The following is a 16,513-nucleotide window of genomic DNA, read 5'->3' as shown; positions in this document are numbered from 1 at the left end:
CCTTCACGGAGAAGACGTCAGAAGAGCCGGAAACAGGAGTGGGAGAAACAAATTTGGGAGAGAAGCGATTAATGATGAGTGGTTTAAGGAGAGAGACATGGAAGGCATTGGGAATACGGAGAGAAGGAGGAAGAAGGAGTTTGTAAGAGACAGGATTAATCTGGCACAAGACTTTGAAAGGACCAAGATAGCGTGGTCCCAGTTTGTAACTGGGGACACGAAAGCGGACATATTTAGCGGAGAGCCATACCTTGTCTCCGGGAGCAAAAATGGGGGGAGTTCTTCTTTTCTTATCGGCAAACCTTTTCATGTGGGATGAAGCCTGTAAAAGAGAATTTTGGGTCTCTTTCCATATGGTGGAAAGATCACGAGTCACTTCATCCACAGCGGGCAAACCAGAGGGCAAGGGAGTAGGGAGGGGGGGAAGAGGGTGACGGCCGTACACCACGAAAAATGGGGACTTAGCAGAAGATTCTGAAACTCTGAAGTTGTATGAAAATTCGGCCCATGGTAGAAGATCTGCCCAGTCATCCTGGCGGGAGGAAACAAAATGCCGTAAATAGTCACCCAGGACCTGGTTAATTCTTTCTACTTGCCCATTGGATTGGGGATGATAAGAAGAAGAGAAATTTAATTTAATCTTGAGCTGTTTACAGAGGGCCCTCCAGAATTTAGACACGAATTAGACGCCTCTATCCGAGACGATCTGTGTGGGCAAACCGTGAAGACGAAAAATGTGTACAAAAAATTGTTTTGCCAACTGAGGCGCTGAAGGAAGACCAGGAAGCGGGATGAAATGTGCCATCTTGGAGAATCGATCAACGACCACCCAAACAACAGTGTTGCCACGGGATGGGGGTAAGTCTGTAATAAAGTCCATACCAATCAGAGACCAAGGCTGTTCGGGGACAGGCAGAGGATGAAGGAGACCAGCAGGCTTCTGGCGAGGAGTCTTATCCCGGGCACAGACAGTACAGGCCCGCACAAAATCAACAACATCCGTCTCCAGAGTCGGCCACCAATAGAAACGAGAGATGAGTTGCAAGGACTTCTTGATGCCCGCATGGCCTGAGGAGTGACCCCATTTGAGAATCCCGAGACGATGGCGTGGAGAAACGAAGGTCTTCCCTGGAGGAGTTTGCCTGATGGAGACTGGAGAAGTGGAGATCAGACAGTCAGGAGGAATGATGTGTTGCGGAGAGACCTCTACTTCCGAGGCATCCGAGGAACGAGAGAGAGCATCGGCCCTAATGTTCTTGTCGGCAGGGCGAAAATGAATTTCAAAGTTAAAACGGGCAAAGAACAACGACCACCTGGCCTGGCGAGGATTCAGCCGTTGGGCAGACTGGAGATAGGAGAGATTCTTGTGATCGGTGTAAATGATAACTGGAAATTTTGATCCCTCCAGCAGATGCCTCCATTCCTCAAGTGCCAATTTAATGGCCAGTAGTTCTCGATCCCCGATGGAGTAGTTCCTCTCCGCCGGAGAGAAGGTCCTAGAAAAAAAACCACAAGTAACAGCATGCCCAGAAGAATTTTTTTGTAGAAGGACCGCTCCAGCTCCCACTGAGGAGGCATCAACCTCCAATAGGAAGGGTTAAGATGGGTCAGGTCTGGAGAGCACGGGAGCAGAAGAAAAGGCAGACTTGAGCCGTTTAAATGCGTCTTCCGCTTGGGGAGACCAGGACTTAGGATTGGCATTCTTCTTGGTTAAAGCCACGATAGGAGCCACAATAGTGGAAAAATGTGGAATGAATTGTCTGTAATAATTGGCGAACCCCAAAAAACGTTGGATAGCACGGAGTCCGGAGGGGCGTGGCCAATCTAAGACGGCAGAGAGTTTATCTGGGTCCATTTGTAGTCCCTGGCCAGAGACCAAGTATCCTAGGAAAGGAAGAGATTGACATTCAAACAGAAATTTCTCCATTTTGGCATAAAGTTGATTGTCTCGAAGTCTCTGAAGAACCATGCGGACATGCTGGCGATGTTCTTCTAAGTTGGCAGAAAAAATCAGAATATCGTCCAGATACACAACAACACAGGAATATAAGAGATCACGAAAAATTTCATTAACAAAGTCTTGGAAGACGGCAGGGGCGTTGCACAGGCCAAAGGGCATGACCAGATACTCAAAGTGTCCATCTCTGGTGTTAAATGCAGTTTTCCATTCGTCCCCCTCCCTGATGCGGATGAGATTATATGCACCTCTTAAGTCCAGTTTGGTAAAGATGTGGGCACCTTGAATCCAGCTCCGGCAGGAGAGGAGGATTTGCGGATAAACCCCTTTTTTAAATTTTCCTGGATGTATTCAGACATAGCAAGAGTCTCTGGGGCGGACAGAGGATAAATTCTGCCCCGGGGTGGAGTAGTGCCCGGGAGGAGGTCAATAGGACAGTCAAAAGGCCTGTGAGGGGGTAAAGTCTCAGCTTGCTTTTTGCAAAATACGTCAGCATAGTCCATATAAGCCTTAGGGAGACCGGTTACAGGGGGAACCACAGGGTCACGGCAGGGAGTACTGGGAACCGGTTTAAGACAGTCCTTGAAACAAGAAGTACCCCAGCTCTTGATCTCTCCTGTGGACCAATCAAGGGTTGGGGAATGGCGTTGAAGCCACGGTAGTCCAAGGAGAATTTCGGAAGTGCAATTGGAGAGGACCAAAAACTAAATTTTTTCGTGATGAGGTCCGATGCACATTAGGAGGGGTTCCGTGCGGTAACGCACGGCACAGTCCAATCTTTCATTGTTAACACAATTGATGTAGAGGGGTCTGGCGAGACTGGTCACTGGGATGTTGAACCTGTTGATGAGAGAGGCCAAAATAAAATTTTCTGCAGATCCGGAATCCAAGAAGGCCTTAGTAGAGAAGGTGAAGGTAGAGGCAGATATCCGCACAGGCACAGTAAGGCGTGGAGAAGCAGAGTTGACATCAAGAACTGTCTCACCTTTGTGCGGAGTCAGCGTACGTCTTTCCAGGCGGGGAGGACGGATAGGACAATCCTTCAGGAAGTGTTCGGTACCGACACAGTACAGGCAAAGATTCTCCATGCGGCGTCGTGTCCTCTCTTGAGGTGTCAAGCGAGACCGGTCAACTTGCATAGCCTCCACGGCGGGAGGCACAGGAACGGATTGCAGAGGACCAGAGGAGAGAGGAGCCGGGGAGAAAAAACGCCTCGTGCGAACAAAGTCCATATCCTGGCGGAGCTCCTGACGCCTTTCGGAAAAACGCATGTCAATGCGAGTGGCAAGATGAATGAGTTCATGCAGGTTAGCAGGAATTTCTCGTGCGGCCAGAACATCTTTAATGTTGCTGGATAGGCCTTTTTTAAAGGTCGCGCAGAGGGCCTCATTATTCCAGGATAATTCGGAAGCAAGAGTACGGAATTGAATGGCGTACTCGCCAACGGAAGAATTACCCTGGACCAGGTTCAGCAGGGCAGTCTCAGCAGAAGAGGCTCGGGCAGGTTCCTCAAAGACACTTCGAATTTCCGAGAAGAAGGAGTGTACAGAGGCAGTGACGGGGTCATTGCGGACCCAGAGCGGTGTGGCCCATGACAGAGCTTTCCCAGACAGAAGGCTGACTACGAAAGCCACCTTAGACTTTTCAGTAGGAAACTGGTCCGACATCATCTCCAAGTGCAGGGAACATTGTGAAAGAAAGCCACGGCAAAAGTTAGAGTCCCCATCAAATTTATCCGGCAAGGAAAGTCGTAGGCCGGAAGCGGCCACTCGCTGCGGAGGAGGTGCAGGAGCTGGCGGAGGAGATGATTGCTGAAGCTGTGGTAGTAGCTGCTGTAGCATCACGGTCAGTTGAGACAGCTGGTGGCCTTGTTGCGCTATCTGTTGTGACTGCTGGGCGACCACAGTGGTGAGGTCGGCGACAACTGGCAGTGGAACTTCAGCGGGATCCATGGCCGGATCTACTGTCACGGTTCGGCTGGCAGGAGGTGGATCCTCTGTGCCAGAGAGGGATTGGCGTGGACCGTGCTAGTGGACCGGTTCTAAGTTGCTACTGGTTTTCACCAGAGCCCGCCGCAAAGCGGGATGGTCTTGCAGCGGCGGTAGCAACCAGGTCGTATCCACTAGCAACGGCTCAACCTCTCTGACTGCTGAAGATAGGCGCGGTACAAGGGAGTAGACAAGAGCAAGGTCGGACGTAGCAGAAGGTCGGGGCAGGCAGCAAGGATCGTAGTCAGGGGCAACGGCAGGAGGTCTGGAACACAGGCTAGGAACACACTGGGAAACGCTTTCACTGGCACGATGGCAACAAGATCCGGCAAGGAAGGGAAGGGGAAGTGAGGTTATATAGGGAAGTGCACAGGTGAATTCACTAATTAGAACCAGGCGCCAATCAGCGGCACACTGGCCCTTTAAATCGCAGAGACCCGGCGCGCGCGCGCGCCTAGGGAGCGGGGCCGCGCGCGCCGGGACAAGACCGACGGAGAGCGAGTCAGGTACGGGAGCCGGGATGCGCATCGCGAGCGGGCGCCTGCCGCATAGCAAATCGCATCCCGGCTGGGAGAGGTATCGCAGCGCACCCGGTCAGCAGGTCTGACCGGGGCGCTGCAATTGCGAGAATGTTGCGAGCGCTCCGGGGAGGAGCGGGGACCCGGAGCGCTCGGCGTAACAAGCTGTCGCAGTTGACCGCCACGTTACAGCAACTTCTGCCACTGCTACAGCAGCAACCATCTCCTTCGCCAGATCCTGCACCTCCTCTGCAGCGACTGGCCGCTCCTAGCCTCCGCTTGTCCCTGCCGGACAAATTTGATGGGGACTCTAGACTCTGCCGTGACTTTCTGTCTCAATGTTCCCTACATATGGAGATGTTGTCGGACCAATTTGCCACAGAACGGTCTAAGGTGGCGTTCGTAGTGAGTCTTGTTTCTGGAAATTCCTATCCAGTAACATCAAGGATGTGCTGGCCGCACGAGAGATTCCTGCCAACCTGCAAGAACTTATCCATTTGGCCACCCGCATTGACATGCGTTTTTCTGAGAGACACCAGGAGCTCCGCCAGCAAAAAGACCTTGATCTCTGGGCACCTCTCCCACAGTATCCTTTGCAATCTATCCCTGTGCCTCCCGCCGAGGAGGCTATGCAAGTGGATCGGTCTCGCCTGACCCAGGAAGAGAGGACTCGCCGTAGGGAAAAAAATCTTTGTCTGTACTGCGCTAGTACCGAACATTTCTTGGTGGATTGCCCTATTCGTCCTCCACGTCTGGGAAACGCACGCACGCACCCAGCTCACGTGGGTGTGGCATCACTTGGTACGAAGTCTGCTTCTCCACGTCTTACGGTGCCCGTGCGGATTTCTCCTTCTGCCAACTCCTCCCTCTCAGCCGTGGCCTGCTTGGACTCTGCTGCCTCTGGAAATTTTATTCTGGAATCTTTGGTGAATAAGTTCTGCATCCCGGTGACCCGTCTCGTCAAGCCGCTCTACATTTCCTCGGTCAACGGAGTTAAATTGGACTGCACCGTGCGTTACCGCACAGAACCCCTCTTAATGTGCATTGGACCCCATCACGAAAAGATTGAATTGTTCGTCCTTCCCAACTGTACCTCTGAAGTCCTCCTGGGTCTGCCATGGCTCGAGCATCATTCTCCCACCCTTGACTGGACCACCGGGAAGATCAAGAATTGGGGCCCTGCTTGCCGCAATAAATGCCTCACGTCTCCTCCCAGTCCCGTCAGGCAAGCCTCGGTGCCTCCTCCTACACCTGGTCTCCCCAAAGCCTATCAGGACTATGCTTTGCCTCCTCATAGCCCCTGTCCTGGTAACACTCTGCCCCGTGCCAAGCTTCACCCTCTGCCCTCCCTCCCCATTCCCACTCCTGCTGAACTGCCTGCATTTGATGAGGAAACCCTACAATCGCTCCCAGTGTCCTCGTCCCACGTGAAGCAATTGCCGGACAAAAAAAGGGGGAGACCTAAGGGGGGGGGGTACTGTTACGCCGAGCGTTCCGGGTCCCTGCTCCTCCCCGGAGCGCTCGCGGCGTTTCTCTCTCTGCAGCGCCCCGGTCAGACCCGCTGACCGGGAGCGCTGCACTGACACTGCCGGCGGGGATGCGATTCGCATAGCGGGATGCGCCCGCTCGTGAATCGCATCCCAAGTCACTCACCTGTCCCAGCCCCCGGCTGTCATGTCCTGGCACGCGCGGCTCCGCTCCTTAGGGCGCGCGCGCGCCAGCTCTCTAAGATTTAAAGGGCCAGTGCACCAATGATTGGTGCCTAGCCCAATCTGCCTAATTAGCTTCCACCTGCTCCCTGGCAATATTACCTCACTTCCCCTGCACTTCCTTGCCGGATCTTGTTGCCTTGTGCCAGTGAAAGCGTTTAGAGTTGTCCAAAGCCTGTGTTCCAGATCTTCTGCTATCCACATTGACTACGAACCTTGCCGCCTGCCCCGACCTTCTGCTACGTCTGACCTTGCCTCTGCCTAGTCCTTCTGTCCCACGCCTTCTCAGCAGTCAGCGAGGTTGAGCCATTTCCGGTGGATACGACCTGGTTGCTACCGCCGCAGCAAGACCATCCCGCTTTGCGGCGGGCTCTGGTGAATACCAGTAGCATCTTAGAACTGGTCCACCGACACGGTCCACGCCAATCCCTCGCTGACACAGAGGATCCACATCCAGCTAGCCGAATCGTGACACATATACAGTGATCCCTAAACTTACAAAGGCCTCAACATACAATATTTTCAACATACAATGGTCTGTTCTGAACCATTGTAACTTGAAACCAGACTCAACATACAATGCTACGGACAGTCCAGATCTGTGAACGATGTCAATGGCTGAAAGAACTGACCAATCAGAATGGGCATTTTACTAGTAAAACCCCTGTGTTCCTGAAGTGCAGGCACTGAATTCCTGAAAAATTTGGGGTAACACCAGCATTTTAGTGAAAAAAAACAAATTTTTAATTTTCACATCCAACTTTAGCGGAAATTTGTCAAACTCCAGCGGGGTGTTAAGGCTCACTGTACCCTTTGTTACGTTCCTTGAGGGGTGTTGTCTCCCAAATAGTATGCCATGTGGGATATTTTTTTCTGTTCTGGCACCATAGGGGCTTCCTAAATGTCACACTTCCCCCAAAAACCATTTCAGAAAAACTCAATCTCCAAAATCCCATTGTCGCTCCTTCCCTTCTGAGCCCTCTAGTGCACACTCAGAGTACCTGACATCCACATATGAGGTATTTCCTTACTCAAGAGAAATCAGGTTACAAATTTTAGGGGGATTTCTCTCCTTTTACCCCTTGTAAAAAAATAAATAAAAAAAAACTGGGTCTACAAGAACATGTGAGTGTAAAAAACGAAGATTTTGAATTTTCTCCATCACTTTGCTGCCATTCCTGTGAAACACCTAAAGGCTTCTTACAAATAAAAAATTATAGCTAGTCTGTTAGCTATCTTTTCCCATTACTATAAAAACATTTTCAAAACATTTTACATTTTTCAGGGCTTCTCTCTTTTCATTTTAACATATGACTCATTTTTGAAAACTTACAGTAGTTTGCATCACTGACATTATTTCATATATGACCCAAAACATCTATTTAAATTTCAAGTGGCTTTTACATAAAGACAATCTATTCTCTAAACAATGGTCAAATGTGTAATAGTGTCAATTGTGTGAATAGGCTGGTTTAGCCAAGGATGGAAGCTGCTCTCACATAACAGCTCCGAATTCTGTCTACATAAGGTAGTTTCAGATGGGGACTCCTCTCTGATGACATCCAAATCCCCTAATATGTCTCCGTGGAAAAATATCTTTAAAGTGACAAAAAAAGCTGCTGCTATCCAACATTTCCACAATCCTCTACGATTATGTAGGAATACATTTTTCTTTCCAAATTACAGCTTATCAAGACACACTTCCTATCCAAGTATCAGTGGGTATCTGTACCCTTAGTTTAAATATTCCTTCATCTAGGGACTCATCCAAGTCCATGCTTGGTGCCAGTGGCCCAGACTCAATCAAAGTCTATCCAACATAAGAAAAACGATGCCGCAGCACTCCAAAAATGGTGAAAAAATAAAGGATTTATTGGCTCACATTACAGCTGGCTCACTTTATTGGCTGTGATGTCAGCCAATAAATCCACTTTTTTTTCACCATTTTTGGAGTGCTGTGCCATTGCTTTTCTTAGAAATATATAACGGACTACAAGGGCAGGATCTGCTCCCCCAGTATAAATGCACAACCGCATTTGGGGTTGAGCACTTCCAGCCATTTGAGACCACGTTTTTTGTTGTTTGTTTAAATTTTAAATTTGGAGGTGTGTAAACTCCAACATTAATGCGCCTTGAATATCTACCAGGCAGCATTAAGGTAGCACCTGTGAGGCCAGGCACCCATAATAGCCAACTCAGGTGGGGCTTGCAGCTTGCCTCCCTCCTCCCATTGCATGTGTGCGTAGTAACACTGGAGGGTATCTGGAAGGAAGTTGTGAGCCAGCCGAATGCTGCCGTAATTGCCCACTGGCCCCTGTTCTGTTTATCAAGCACAGGTAGGACTAGCGTTAGGTCTCGCACCAAATTGAGAAACCTTGGCGTTGGTGTGCGGGCTCTGGTGTGTCCTTCATATAAGGATACACTGGCGAATGTCTCAATTTTAACATCAGTGTTGAGGGATAGCCAATGTATTGTTTACATCTACCACAGTAGTGCACCCATATTCTTGTATTGTATTCTAATTGTTACATATCCACACCGTTTATCTGGTGTAGGATTCTATTGTGGCACTTGTAGTCCGCTGCAGGCATCCTCCATTGTATGCATTTTTATGCTGGGGATCGCCCCTAGCAACGGACTACAAGGGCAGGATCTGCTCCCCCAGTATAAATGCACAACCGCATTTGGGGTTGAGCACTTCCAGCCATTTGAGACCACGTTTTTTGTTGTTTGTTTAAATTTTAAATTTGGAGGTGTGTAAACTCCAACATTAATGCGCCTTGAATATCTACCAGGCAGCATTAAGGTAGCACCTGTGAGGCCAGGCACCCATAATAGCCAACTCAGGTGGGGCTTGCAGCTTGCCTCCCTCCTCCCATTGCATGTGTGCGTAGTAACACTGGAGGCAGGGGCGGACATATCACTTGTTCAGCCGGTTCGGCTGCACAGGGGCCCAGTGTGTTAGGGGGCCCACCTAGTGGCCCAGGTCACAGCCTGGGCCTCACAGTCTGGTCCCCTGCCAGTACTTCTTACTAAATGCTGCAGCAACAGGTCCCGGACCTGCCGCTGACAGCAGTAATTTACCTTTAAACCGACCGGGCGAGAGGACAGGCCAGGGGCTGATGGGAACAGACGTGCCCCGCGCAGGCACGCACGTCTGTTCCAAGCCCCTGACATCACTCGTCATGGCCTCTGACCCCGGCAGAAGCGACAGGAGCAGCAAACCCTCCCGCCTCACACGGCCGCATCGCTGAGCAGATAAGGTGAGGAGAGCGACGGTCGGGTGCAGGGCAGTGGGGGAGGGAGGGAGGGATTGTAATGATGATGAAGAGGACAGGAGGGGTGTTGAAGAGGTTGGTGGTGTAATGATAAGGAGGATTGGGGGTCTGGGAGAGCGTAGTGTTGATAAGGAGGACCAGAGGGGGGGGGGTCAGGGGTGTAGTGATTAGGGGGTTTAATGTTGATGAGAAGGACTGGGGGGGGGGGTGTCAGCTGTGTAATACTGATGAGGTGCTTAAGGTGTATGCGGTGATGAGGAGACTGAAGATGGAGTGCATGGGGTGATGAAGAGACTGAGGATGGAGTGCTTGGGGTGTATGGGGGTGATGAGGAGACTGAGGATTGAGTGCATGGGGTGTATGGGGTGATGAGGAGACTGAGGATGGAGTGCATGGGGTGTATGGGGTGATGAGGAGACTGAAGATGGAGTGCATGGGGTGATGAAGAGACTGAGGATGGAGTGCATGGGGTGTATGGGGTGATGAGGAGACTGAGGATGGAGTGCATGGGGTGTATGGGGGTGATGAGGAGACTGAGGATGGAGTGCATGGGGTGTATGGGGGTGATGAGGAGACTGAGGATGGAGTGCATGGGGTGTATGGGGTGATGAGGAGACTGAGGATGGAGTGCATGGGGTGTATGGGGGTGATGAGGAGACTGAGGATGGGGTGTATGGGGTGATGAGGAGACTGAGGATGGAGTGTGTGGGGTGCATGGGGTGATGAGGAGACTGAGGATGGAGTGCATGGGGTGATGAGGAGACTGAGGATGGAGTGCATGGGTTGTATGGGGTGATGAGGATTGAGTGCATGGGGTGTATGGGGTGATGAGGAGACTGAGGATGGAGTGCATGGGGTGTATGGGGTGATGAGGAGACTAAAGATGGAGTGCATGGGGTGATGAGGAGACTGAGGATTGAGTGCATGGGGTGATGAGGAGACTGAAAATGGAGTGCATGGGGTGATGAGGAGACTGAGGATGGGTTGTGTGGGGTGTATGGGGGTGATGAGACTGAGGATGGGGTGCGTGGGGTGCATGGGGTGATGAGGAGACCGAGGATGGAGTGCATGGGGTGTATGGGGTGATGAGGAGACTGAGGATGGAGTGCATGGGGTGATGAAGAGACTGAGGATGGAGTGCATGGGGTGATGAGGAGACTGAGGATGGAGTGCATGGGGTGTATGGGGTGATGAGGAGACTGAGGATTGAGTGCATGGGGTGTATGGGGGTGATGAGGAGACTGAGGATGGAGTGCATGGGGTGTATGGGGGTGATGAGGAGACTGAGGATGGAGTGCATGGGGTGTATGGGGTGATGAGGAGACTGAGGATGGAGTGCATGGGGTGTATGGGGGTGATGAGGAGACTGAGGATGGAGTGCATGGGGTGTATGGGGTGATGAGGAGACTGAGGATGGAGTGCATGGGGTGTATGGGGTGATGAGGAGACTGAGGATGGAGTGCATGGGGTGTATGGGGTGATGAGGAGACTGAGGATGGAGTGCATGGGGTTGTATGGGGTGATGAGGATGGGGTGTATGGGGTGATGAGGAGACTGAGGGTGGAGTGCATGGGGTGATGAGGAGACTGAGGATGGAGTGCATGGGGTGTATGGGTTGATGAGGAGACTGAGGATGGAGTGCGTGGGGTGTATGGGGGTGATGAGGAGACTGAGGATGGAGTGCATGGGGTGATGAGGAGACTGAGGATGGAGTGCATGGGTTGTATGGGGTGATGAGGATGGAGTGCATGGGGTGTATGGGGTGATGAGGAGACTGAGGATGGAGTGCATGGGGTGATTAGGAGACTGAAGATGGAGTGCATGGGGTGATTAGGAGACTGAAGATGGAGTGCATGGGGTGATGAGGAGACTGAGGATGGGTTGTGTGGGGTGTATGGGGGTGATGAGACTGAGGATGGGGTGCGTGGGGTGCATGGGGTGATGAGGAGACCGAGGATGGAGTGTGTGGGGTGTATGGGGTGATGAGAAGACCGAGGATGGGTTGTGTGGGGTGTATGGGGTGATGAGACTGAGGATGGGGTGCGTGGGGTGTATGGGGGTGATGATTAGACTAAGGATGGGTGGTGTGGGGTGTATGGGGGGATGAGACTGAGGATGGGGTGCGTGGGGTGTATGGGGGAGATGAGGAGACTGAGGATGGGTTGCGTGGGGTGTATGGGGTGATGAGGAGACTGAGGATGGAGTGCGTGGGGTGTATGGGGTGATGAGGAGACCGAGGATAGGTTGTGTGGGGTGTATGGGGGTGATGAGACTGAGGATGGGGTGCGTGGGGTGCATGGGGTGATGAGGAGACCGAGGATGGAGTGTGTGGGGTGTATGGGGTGATGAGAAGACCGAGGATGGGTTGTGTGGGGTGTATGGGGTGATGAGACTGAGGATGGGGTGCGTGGGGTGTATGGGGGTGATGATTAGACTAAGGATGGGTTGTGTGGGGTGTATGGGGGGATGAGACTGAGGATGGGGTGCGTGAGGTGTATGGGGGAGATGAGGAGACTGAGGATGGGTTGCGTGGGGTGTATGGGGTGATGAGGAGACTGAGGATGGAGTGCGTGGGGTGTATGGGGTGATTCAGTGGTGTATAGTGGTTGGCAGTATTATATTAATAGAGTACAGTGGTTGGCAGTATTATATTCAGGGGTACAGTATTTGGCAGTATTATATTCGGGGGTACAGTGGTTGGCAGTATTATATTCAGGGGTACAGTGGTTGGCAGTATTATATTCAGGGGTACAGTGGTTGGCAGTATTATATTCAGGGGTACAGTATTTGGCAGTACTATATTTGGGGGTACAGTGGTTGGCAGTATTATATTCAGGGGTAAAGTATTTGGCAGTACTATATTCGGGGGTACAGTGGTTGGCAGTATTATATTAATAGAGTACAGTGGTTGGCAGTGTTATATTCAGGGGTACAGTATTTGGCAGTACTATATTCGGGGGTACAGTGGTTGGCAGTATTATATTCAGGGGTACAGTGGTTGGCAGTATTCAGGGGGTACAGTGGTTGGCAGTATTATATTCAGGGGGTACAGTATTTGGCAAGGTTATAATGATTATTGTCATCATACAGAGGATGAGGATCTACTGACAAATTAAGGAACCAATGATGTCCAGGTGTCAGACTCTGCAGAGAAGATGGAAGAAATCCTGGTGTCTGGACCAGATGAAGAAGAAAAGTAAAGACAACAGAGAAGACGTCACTCAGGTCAGTGATATCATTGTGTATTTTCCTAACTGTCCCATCAGAGCTGTAGTCACTGATATCATTGTGTAGTCTCCTGACTGTCCCATCAGCTGTAGTCACTTCAGACATGATGGGAGTTGCAGCTTTCCAACATCTGGGGAGCCACTTGAACCAAGGTGATTGGTGGGGGTCCCATGAGTCAGACCCCCACCATAAAAAATGGACTGTTTATTTTAAAATGCCTGGGCCTATTTTTGGTCCCAGTCTGGCCCTGCCTGTAAGTCACTTCTATCACTAAGGATAAGAAGCCAAGGAACATGGGGTTGCCAAGGGGTGTCGTGCTAAGTCCAGGGGTGCGAATATAAAGGGGAGGACTGCCCTCTGCCTCCCAGCTAGATACGGGTCAGGCTGACCCGGGGGAGTACTCACTGGGCCGCACACTGAGAGGGACAGGGGCCACCCGGAGCCCACCTCAGGAGCCGTTCCATCCACCTGTGGTGAAATAGGCAAGTGGCGACACTACACGCGCGGGGTAAGTGGAGGCCCTCCGGTGGGGTCTAGGTACATGAGGGGGCACAGTGCTGTGGGGGGGGGGCCCAGGCACACTCTTTGCACAGGGGCCCTCTGCTGTCTGTGTCCGCCCCTGACTGGAGTGTATCTGGAAGGAAGTTGTGAGCCAGCCGAATGCTGCCGTAATTGCCCACTGGCCCCTGTTCTGTTTATCAAGCACAGGTAGGATTAGCGTTAGGTCTCGCACCAAATTGAGAAACCTTGGCGTTGGTGTGCGGGCTCTGGTGTGTCCTTCATATAAGGATACACTGGCGAATGTCTCAATTTTAACATCAGTGTTGAGGGATAGCCAATGTATTGTTTACATCTACCACAGTAGTGCACCCATATTCTTGTATTATATATATATATATATATATATATATATATATATATATATATATATATTCTTGCAGGCAATGCTGGAGTAACTGCAAACCTTGCTGTGACCTGGTTAATTCTGCTCTTATTAATTGAAGTATATTACACAACATCACCCAGCTGCCCAAGTGCTTTTTACTTCTTCTCGCTTCAGAGGCCTATTCTGCTCACCATTATTTTTCTTATAATTGGGTTAGTAGAAGGTCTTTGTGTCATCTTGTTCTTATCCTTCCCACTGCTTTATGTCATAATTTCCTTTTTATGCTCCATTTATTGAGTTTTTTTTCATAGAGGCTCTTGCTTTTATATCATACTCTCTTGAATCTCAATAGTGTATTTCAACGGCACAGTTTTCATTGATATATCTAATTTCCCTGCTTAGGAAATTCAATTTTTCAACTGCAGACAATGTGCATTTTACAGTTAACATTTTCCAAAACTGTATTTATATTAAGTGCATTATGTTGATTTACTAAAATACTTAAACTGACTAAAATGTACCCCAATGCTATTTCTTCATATACATCCATATCGCGGACTTGTTGTGTTGAGATCACAAAGTTGGGTCAAAATGTTGTTTTATGAATGTACTGTAGGATACCTGGAGATCTTAGATCAGGCCGAAATATAAATATGATCATGAATCAACTTTAATTTTTTTTTATTCCCTAGTGTCTTATACATGGATGGGGTATAACATAAAACCTTTCCAAAAAACCATTTCTTGGAGATTAGCAGCCCTTCTCCAATCTAGACCATATTTTTTATGGCTTTCAGTATAGGTATATTTTGTGTACATTAACTGATTTAAAATAATCACCATTTTCGATGATAACCATTTTTCGCATACATTTTCAGTATTTGTCTATAATTATACCCTTCTATGTGTATGAGACATATATTCCCGACTGCACTCTCATTTGCCTTCTGCACCAACATCCTTTGACTAGTGACAAGGTTGCCAACCATGAGTAAATTTGTCTTTAGTCTGTAAAGTTAGGATTTTATCCTACTGACCATAATAAAATGGATGTCTTAATGTTTTTTTTGTTTTTTTGTATCAGAGCTAAAGTAATATATCATTTATGACCTTTATGAATTATTATGGTTTTCCAATGTGTCCGTAGAAAATGCTGGCTGCTGTGATTTTTGTGATTTGTTATCCAGAAAAAAAGAAAAGATCAGGCTGGCAGCAATATTTACTTTTGTCAAAACCAAGGGAAGGGTTAGTAAGGAGTAGAGGTGCAGAAGGTATTATATTATGAACCCAGGCATCTATAGCAATACATAAGGGTATGCTACCAATTATGATGAAATTATGTATGAATCGCTAGATGTTAGAAAATGTCTGATCACCAGATTAGGAACGGCCAAAATAGACTGTGACATAAATATTGGTCCATTAGTCTCTCTTCAGTGTTTTTCCAGGATTTAACATAGGTTAGCTATCTATGGAATAGTCAATAGAATTATAGAACTTTATAGAAGACAATGGAGCTGTGTTAGATAGTGTAGAGAAAAAACTGCAACACTCCAGCGAGCTCAGTGGGTAGGCTGCAAATGGAACATGCCTGAAAACTGCAGCTCAGCTCTCGTTCACTTCAATGGAAACTGACCTACAGGAACAGCCACCATGCAGTGAACAGAGTCAACTGATTCTGGCCCCATTCACATCGTAGTTCCGATCAGCCCTGCAGACATTAATCCTTTTTTGTCAAAAAACACTTTTAGTATAGTAACTTGGAAAATCCCAGATGATTATTCATCTTTACAGTTTCTTACCTGTTTAATACCATACTCAAAGGCCTTTTGGGCCAGTCTCCCAGGGCCTTCAACAGTTTTCCCATCATCATTAGGCCCCCAGCTGGCACTGTAAATGTCCACATGCTGAGGATTATACCCAATAGAACTTGCTTCAATGGCATCAGTCACAAGACCATCTAGCATCCGAATCCCTAAAATAGACATAATTTAACATTATATATAGAGAACACAGCAGGCAAGATAATCATGAAGAAACCTTATCATTTGCCATATCCCATAAATGTATACATGATTTGTCTTTGAGTGTTCTTGAGTAATGCATTCAGGCCTTCAATGAATATTAAGCACATTTTAGTGCTATGGGCAGATGGTGTACTTTATCCTCCTCTTGAATAAATTGAACCCTAATAAATATTGTTATCCAGTATCACTTATCTGCAAAACACAAGCTCATTCTTGGCTGGACTTGGTGTCTTGTGGAATTCTTCTCGTCTCAATATTTTCCTTGCCCAGATCCCACAGAAAAAAGCCCAGCATTTTTGACCTTGGTCCTCCAGTTTATCAGCATCACTGGTTCATATGTCTGAATTAAATTCAAGTTTCAGGTAAATTACAGTATGTAAAGGAACGTACTGACACTGGCTATTTAGTCAAGAATTGTAGAATCTATCATATGTGTAATATTGTTTCCAACCTTTTTAAAGTCTGGATTATTGAAACTCATTAACAATAACGGTTCTTCCCATTTTTTCTCTCTCCCATCAACATGACTCTGACTACCTCTTGTTACATGGACAGATTTGCACTGTAGTAATCTCTAATTCCTTATGGATGCAGAGATTTTTCATTTTTGCACTTTTGATTTTTTCAAGCTACTACAGAAACCTTTAAAAATACATATATATATATATATATATATATATATATATATATATATATATAAAATAACCCTGACATTATCTATATATATATATATAAAACTCAACGTGTGTGTATGTATGTATGTGTGTATGTTCCAGCATCACGTCCAAACGGCTAAAGATATTAACATGAAGATGGCACACATGTTACTCATATGTCAACATAGGTGATTTAACCCTTACTCACCACCATGTGCCAGGGGCGGGGTTTATGTTTAAAGTCCCATACAAGTCAATGGGAAATA

General features: G+C 48.4%; 1 protein-coding gene across 2 annotated transcripts in view; it reads right to left on the bottom strand.

Annotated features, from left to right (window-relative positions):
- Positions 1-16,513, bottom strand: part of PCSK1 (proprotein convertase subtilisin/kexin type 1) — a 68,851-nt gene that overhangs the window by 19,614 nt on the left and 32,724 nt on the right. For both annotated transcript variants that reach the window (XM_056537634.1, XM_056537645.1), the window contains exon 7: positions 15,367-15,539. In XM_056537634.1, coding sequence (XP_056393609.1) covers positions 15,367-15,539 — 173 coding nt within the window. The remainder of the gene's footprint in view (positions 1-15,366; positions 15,540-16,513) is intronic.

Source organism: Hyla sarda, chromosome 1, assembly GCF_029499605.1.
Source record: "Hyla sarda isolate aHylSar1 chromosome 1, aHylSar1.hap1, whole genome shotgun sequence".
NCBI lineage: Eukaryota > Metazoa > Chordata > Amphibia > Anura > Hylidae > Hyla > Hyla sarda.
Note: the sequence above shows the minus strand (reverse complement) of the source record. Positions and strands in the feature narration are given on the sequence as shown.